At 35.6% G+C, this 8257-nt stretch overlaps 1 protein-coding gene across 1 annotated transcript; it reads right to left on the bottom strand.

The window, feature by feature from the left end:
* Positions 1–2028: 2028 nt before the first annotated feature.
* ZNF770 (zinc finger protein 770) lies at positions 2029–4176 on the bottom strand. The gene has a single exon (XM_009951179.1). The coding sequence runs from the start codon at positions 4174–4176 to the stop codon at positions 2029–2031; it is 2148 nt and encodes a 715-aa protein (XP_009949481.1).
* Positions 4177–8257: the final 4081 nt, after the last annotated feature.

The following is an 8257-nucleotide window of genomic DNA, read 5'->3' on the forward strand; positions in this document are numbered from 1 at the left end:
AGTAACACTTCCTACATATGTCTATTCATCCCTGAAAAGTAGCTTTCTGTATCACCTCCCCCTCATTTTACTCAAATCGGTATTTTCAAAACATACCAAGTTTAGTGTTCTCAAACATAGCATTTTTTAAAATGACTGACTCTTTAAGAAACATCTTATCTTTAAATGTATTTCTATTTTATTTCTACAACAAATATCTGAAACAAAACCTATTGTTCTAACATGCAACGTTCGTTATTTCAATATGTAGACTTAAACTTCTCTGCATATTGAATGTTAGGTAGTTTCAAAACTCTAGTTTGCACGTGAAGTATACAATAAAAGTATAATATAAATAAAATAGTTTATTACAAGTATTTTAAGAGAGCTCTACAATACACTTTCAAAACATTTTATACAGTATTCTGTCTTTAAATATGAAACAATTCACATAGGGAAAAAATCTCAATATATAACTATAGTAATTATTAGCATACTGAATTTGTCTGTCATACAGAAATTATAGTAACTTCAGACTATTTCTGAGTATCTTTCCTGGTTTTAGTCTCTCTGAAAACAGAAAAGCGTAATATGTATGAAAAGAAAACCAAAGTTTCCTTCACCCTTCACTTCATTTATACCAAATACTACAAAGCTCATGCCACAGCAAAACCTAGATAAATCACTTCAAAAATAATAAAAAAATCAAAACCATTTTACTTAAACATGGATCTGTTTAAGTTGTGAAAAGAATGCCATGTATCTTACAGATATGTTAATTCAGAAACAGGATTAAAACCTTCAAGTTTCAACTATTCAGAAGTTGCATAACAAAGGAGAATATCCTAAAAGGTAGTTTTTTCAGAGGTAAAAAAAAAAAAGAAACAAACTTCATTCTTGTTCATAATGCATAAAGTTCCACTGCATTTACATTTTTTTGCCAGCCCCACAGGCACAATGGGCAAAGCTCTCTACTTACCAGAAAGTATAACTACAGATTCTATTAATACAAAATCAGAATTACTTAATTTGAGCTAAAAGTCAGTCTCCGATATTTAATGTGACGAGAACATGACTTCCTGACAAATCTGCTCATCTGAGTTATTATCACATCTTAGAGAATATTTCTTTTATTGGTGCAATATGTACGCTAGAAAGGAGACTGGAACATAGTAAGCCCGTTTATAATATTAATGATAATTTCTTGTCCTCTTTTCTTACAGAAAAATAGTTCAGTATTGTATGAATTGCCAAAAAAAGCTAGAAAAGAGATATACAAAGAAGTGGAGATAATTAAATGGATTAATTGATTATAAACCCTGCTATTTTAGCATTGTCTACTTATATTTTATCATAAAAATGGAAAAAAGATCTAATTCCTCATCCATAGATCTCCAAGCACATTACAAAGCAGTTAAATTTTTAATATTAAGTGTTCTATAATGTCACAGCAACACTTTTTCTCATTAAACTTTTTCCCTTTTCTACTTTCTTCCTTTTCACATCTTTATCTAAAAGTTATTTTTTTAAAAAAATATGAAATAAATACAGCAAGTGTCCTTTGTTTGCAACATATAGGGAGCCAGAAGAAAGCAAAAGGATAGTTTTTTTCTGTATTCTGGAAATTATCTTTTGGTCTTTTCTGATAGTTATCAACGGACAGCATAATGTCATAAAATACAATACAGGAAAAGGTGTAACTTTAAAAATACCCCATTCACAGAGGACTGCAGATTGCTGCAACACTATTAATACATTAAGAATGTGTATTTATAAATTAATTTAGGAAAAGAAATGCAAAGTGGCTTTTTTTGTTGCATGGTTTTTTTGTTTTAAACGTCTTGCATTCATCACAAATTCTATCAAGCAGACAGTTCTGAGACAGCAAATTAGCTCTTCACCAGGTCACCTCCATTACAGACAAAGATAATCCCCTTTGGTCAACTGCTCGGTCTAACATAAGCCTTTCAATAATTGTGTAACCAAAAGTTTTAATATATCATTTCATAGGACATGATCCAGTTTTTATAAAACCAATATATTCCCTAGTTACTGCTCAGTGAAACTCAGCTTTAAACTCTCCTTAAAGTGAATAAGGTGATGTCTTTTCAAATGTGGTGCCTGTCTGAAATTTTTACCACAAACTAAACATTCAAACGGCTTCTGTCCAGCATGCATTAGGTAATGTCTTTCAAGCTTAGAAAGCGATATAAAAGTTTTAAAGCAGATACTGCATTGATACAATTTGTTAACAGCTTCAATTTTTTCAGTACCTTCAGAAAAATCATGCCAATAGCTGCAACAGCTTTGCTCTGTTTCCAACAATTTACTACACAAATACGGCTGTGTGTTTCTACTGCTGGTGTCAAGAACAAAGTCCCCTGACTCAGTTTCAACTTTGATTTCAGCTGCTTGGTTTGACTGAATCAGCTCAAATTCTTGAAAGCCAGATGCCTGTGAAGGTGTTTGAGAATAACCTGAATAACCCACAGGCTGAGGAGACTGAAATTCAATGTGATCTCCCTGATGATTGAAAAGTTTGTTCAGGTTTTCAAGTTCTACCTGGCAAACAGGGCTTTTATAGGGTCTCTTTTCAGTATGGGTGAGCTCGTGTCTTTTTAAGTGAGCTGACTGTCTAAATGTCTTCCCGCAAACATTACAGCCAAAGGGCTTCTGTCCCGTGTGTATAAGATAATGTCTTTGAAGTTTGGATGAAGACGGAAAGATTTTTTCACATCTGTCACATTTACACACTTTGCGTCTGTTATGTATATTTTTAGCAGAAGCTGAAAAAGCACACTGAAGTACTTCTGGATTATCAAAGAAACCGTCATCTGATGAACCATAAAACCCATCACCTTTATTATCCAGTGAATCATCGATGTTTAACATGCTTTCACCAGTAAGCATACCTTTTAAATTAATTCCAAAGTCATGAGGATGCGGGTGCTCTTGCCGAGGCAATGGCACAGCAAACGTTCTTTTCATCCAATTACTAAGTGCCTTGTGCATGTCGGGCTTGCTATGGCAATCCTTGAAAGGTTTAGTGGAAGCATGCTGATCAGAACGCTGATCTCTAGCTGCAACCAGGTCAGGACTTTTAAAGTGACCCAATTTTATTTTTTTTCTGTCAGTCAGAGAAAAATCTGTTGCCTTTCCACCAACACGCTTCAGCTTCATCAGGATCTTATTTTTCATGCCAACTGTATGGCTGCATTCTGTTGTACCGTTGTTTGAACTTTTGCCATCTCTCAGATAACAACATTTGTGCAAATTTAGAACCTGCTCCGTTTCAAAACACTGCTCACATGCTGGGCACTGAAAGGGTACAATATAAGTCAAGTGAGCATCACGTGGGTCATTCTCCTGTGGCTCGTAAGTGTCAGTGTTCTCAAAACTATCCCTCTTTACTTCCAACAGGTTTTGTGGCCTGGGATATTTAAGAGTCTTTGCTTTGTACACAATATTGGGAAAAATCTTGTTTCTGGCATGGAACTGTTTGTGCTTCATGAGTTTGCTCTGTATTTTAAACCCCTTCTGACAAAAGCAGCACCGAAAAGGCTTTTCTTCTGTGTGTGTGAGCTGGTGGATTTTCAAGTGTGTTGACTGTCTGAAAGATTTACCACACAAAGAACACTTAAAAGGTTTCTGGCCAGTGTGAATAAGGAAGTGTCGTTCTAGTTTAGATCTTGATGGAAATATCTTGTTACATGATTCACAAGTGTGAGTTTTCTTTCTCCTTCTGGCACCATGTAGATGACCTGTCTTCAAACACTGATGCAGTATCCACCTCTCTTCAGTTGCAAAACATTTCCAGCACATAGGACATCGAAACATGACACAAGTGACCCTGTCTTGCTCAGACCTCACAGAGTTTTCTGCTTGCTGGGTATCATTCTGGTAATTTTCATTATGAACCTGCTGATGCTTTAAGAAAGTGATTAAGTTTTTGAAGTTTCTATAACAAACAATACACTTAAAAGGCAGATTATGGGTTAACTGATGCCTCTCCAGGTGGACTAGCTGCCTAAATGTTTTAAGGCATACATGACATTCAAATGGCTTTTGACCAGTATGTATCAGATAATGCCTAGCTAACTTTGACGGAGTTTCAAACTGTTTACAGCAAATGTCACAAAGATATGGCTTTTTCTTGGGTATCCTGTCAGCTGTTACACACTGCTGAACTTTTAACATTTTTAAAATGCAATTACACCTTGCCTACTGTCAGTTTCTTCAGATAGGTATTTCAAGTGAAACCATCAATTGCACCTAAGATGGAAGGCTGTAGAAGCAACAAATTTTCTTAGGAGAGATATTCTTAAATCCCACAGGTCCCTAAAATAAGAAAGAAAGTATTATTTTAGCATGTATTTATACATAATTGCCTAAGTTTGTCTCTTGTTTTCTGCATAAGAGACCACAAGCATCTAGATTAGATTATTCCTGATTTAACTTAAATTTAGCTTAAAATGCTTTCCTCATAATAATCACTCATTATGTTACATGATACAGAAGAGCTAGACTACTTTCCAGAAGAAACAAACAAGTTTAAGTCATCTGTGCTGTAAATGCAGCTGTACTTCCAAATAATATACAATTCGGCTACATTATGATATTTTGCGTTATTTACAAATAAAGCATATTCTTCAAAAACAACAACACACACAACAACTTACTGTCATAAATTTCTCCTGTACAGCAGTAATTCTAACTCCCAGATATATTTATGAACTAGGGATTCCCAAGCTTCAGAAATAAAAATTAAAGGAACGCAGCGTTAGTGAGAAGTCAAAATACTTAGTTTTAATGTATTGTTAAACTTACTATTCACCTTTTTACCTCTTAGCAACTGTATCCAGTAGTGTAATCATTTTTGCTTTATCTCAAAATGGCAAACACCAGAACCAGTCAGCAAGAGAAACACACTAACCACAAACTACAACTAGAATGAGGATAACTCCCAAAACAAGGATGAACACAGACCATGTTCACTATCTCACCACAGAGCCAGAATATCAGAGTTGTGATACCTAACCATGCGTTTGAAGTCATCATAAAGGTTGTTACCATAATTTATCATAATGAATGTTTTAGCCTAAACCAAAATCATGAAATAGTCAGTTTTCATTTTCCTTGAATTTTCAACAGATAGAACATGCTTAGGCAAGCTATTGTGTCTCAGCTAAGGCATAATGACTTACAAACAAGAAACAGTAACTTTGCAAGTACCTGAGTGCATGAAAAGTTATTAAAATATTCCTAGGAACAGCTACAAAGCACCTCAAGCAACCATTTAGTCCAAGCCTTCCACTGTGAGGCCAACTCATGTCTAGACAGCCTCCAAAGTGGTCTTAACTTCTGCTAGTGGAGGTTCCTTAACCTCAGCAGGGCTCCTGCTCCACTCCAACACGTCACTCTCTCACAAAGCTTTCAAAGCTTTTCCTGGCACTCAGCTGAGCCTTTCTTTACTATAAAGTTATTTTCATTGTCCTTCCCCCTGTGAACCTGGACAATAACTACAAAGTGTTCTCTCTTGCAACTTTATGTATTCAAAATCTCCTGACTTTTTTTTTTTTTTTAACTAGGAAAATTCTGGGTTTAAGTATTGCCTTTAGGTCCACTAAAAAAAAACAAAACAAAACAAAACACAACCCCAAACTTTTAATCAACTCTTGACTAATTTCAAGTCAGTCACATCCTTCCTAAATTGCAGCATCTAAGACAAAGCATTCCAGTCCACAAGAGTAGTACAAACAACTAAATAAAAATACCTCTATGGTATTACCTATATCCTCTTATTAAAAAAGAAAAGGGATGGGGAATGGAGGGAGCAACCTTTAAAGCAACAGCATAACAGTTAGGACTTGTAATAACTTAAAGATACACAAGACATTTCTACTAACTATAATTTGTGGTATTTTGATCCTACAACTCACAAGTTGCATCTTCTTTCTACATACCAGCCAAATAAAAAATTCATTTATTCAGTTGTCTCCAAAAGCCCTGTCTCTTCATAAGGAGTTAATATACCTAGTTGTTAAAATCTCAGAAATATCTGAAAAAGTCCACTTAACGTCACTGCAAAGAATAAAAGCCTACTGCAATTTAAAGCAAGTTATGATGAGATTCAAGACATATGCACAAAAGACTGAAAATACCTGGTGAATCAAGATTTTTCTTAAGCTTAATGGAAAGAAACCTGGTGATCTGGTAGGATTGTTCCACCTCTAACAGTTACGTTCCCATATAATTGCAGGCCTTATTAAATAACATTTGGACGTACACCTTAGATGCAGCTGTCACTACACTGAGGAGTTACCTAATCTCACTCAAATAGCTCAGGATAAGATTTATCAATGCTATGAAGCAGTTGAGAAAGTCAACATTTCCTTTCCTATTCTCTTTTCCTGTAGAATTTTAACAGCTACTCAGTTTCAGTCTTCTTCTGTAGATGCAAGAAAACACAACACTCTTCAGAGACCCTCTTTTCCTCCCAGTTGTTGTAACATCATGTGAAAGCTGGGAGTTTAGAGAGAGTAAGTGTGTGACACAAAATGCTTTCTAGTTTGTGCTACCATGAAGCTAGAGAAAAGGTAGGCTGAGAAAAGGAGAAAAGCTTCTCTGCTATGCTGAAAGTTTCTGTACAGCTCAAGGCAGCCTCCATTAGCAGGGAAGGAAAACCTCCTGAGAAAGCACTGTAAAGACTGATGACTTTTAGTTAACATACTGTCATACAGATCTAATTTGCACATCAGGAAAATGCTCAAACAGTATAATGACACACAAAGAAAAAAAGTCCGAAGTAAGAGACAGCTGTGGTATATTACACAAGGGATTTTGTATTTAGCTTATAAATTTTTTAAAGATTTTATCTGGTGAAAGAGGAAAATGATCTGTAGCACAAGGTGTTGAAAGCAGAGTAGAGCTTCTTGCTGTGGTCTTCTTGCCCTGTGAAAGACTAAAGGCTCAGATAAGGTAAATTAGAGGATATAAGTGAAGGAGAAAGGAGCTAAGATGGGCATTACTGTGTGGCCCAAATATATTTTCAAATCCTATTTACTAAGGACAGACTCCTCCACATCTATTTCAGGGTGCTCTGTGCTTTGCACATCTAAGGAATAAACATCCTGCTGCTAAAGATCAAAGAGCAAGAGACAAGCTTGGAATATTGTCTCCTGTCAGCCTTGGAAGTACACAGGCTTATCCTAGAGTCAGAAAACGTATTCCCCTATGTGATAAGGATTTAGTTTGGGCATAGGTTCAATTTAATATTAAATTGACACTACTTTTCATCTTCGCTGCAAGGCCATGCAGAAAAATATAATCCAGTAATGTAGGCCACTGAAGGTCCACAGAGGACCCTCCTAAGTCTAGTATTATTTAACAATTAAGTAAAGATTATGGTTTTTAATACTACAGATGGCAGCAAGCTGCAACAAAATCAAAACATGATGAAAGAAAATTTGGAATTCTAATCCAGTCTTTACTACACAGAGAAGTTTGTTTCTTAAAAAAAAAAAACAAACCCAACATAAAGAAACAAAATGGGAAGGGCATTTTAATAAGAAGAAATGCAAGATCTTCAATTTAGGCAAGAACAATCAACTGGAAGGGGAACAACTTCCTAGGTTATAGCTGTGCAAAAAAGACCTGAAGTCTAAAGCTGGAACAGAAGCTGAATATGCCAACAGCATGCCACCCATACCAGGATGGGTAAACAGAAGAGAAGCTTTGATAGCACATAAATCTTCCATACTACTCACTAATGTTTAGAATTCAGCTGGAGTACTCTATCCAGTGTTGAACACTGCCCTTCAAATTGACTCAAGCATATGAACCAACTGGAACGAATTCAGAGAAGAGGATCAAGAATGATCAGAGGTTAAATGTATAACACACAGGAAAAGATTAGAGTAACTAGGAATGTTTAAGTTAAAAAAAAAACCCAAATTGATTAAAAAAGAAAAACAACACCAACCAAACCCAAGCATAAAAGACAGCTTTAAAGAAAATGAAAACAAGCTCTTCCCCAGGCCATTATAGTTGTGACTAGAAATTAATTCACATTATAGCAGAGAGGATTCATGTACATTATCATCCTTACAGTTGAAAAGTTTTTCTTAATGAGCATACAAGTAAGCTGTGTGGGGAGATCGCTCTACCTCCAACACCAGCCGTCTCCAAAAAAGGTTGTACAAACATCTCTCAAATTCCCAAAAGCCATATAGTTGACCCTATGTAAGATAAATACTCTGGTTTGTTTTCCTATGACTTG

The sequence above is a fragment of the Leptosomus discolor genome, chromosome 3 (assembly GCF_034619465.1).
Source record: "Leptosomus discolor isolate bLepDis1 chromosome 3, bLepDis1.hap2, whole genome shotgun sequence".
Taxonomy (NCBI): domain Eukaryota; kingdom Metazoa; phylum Chordata; class Aves; order Leptosomiformes; family Leptosomidae; genus Leptosomus; species Leptosomus discolor.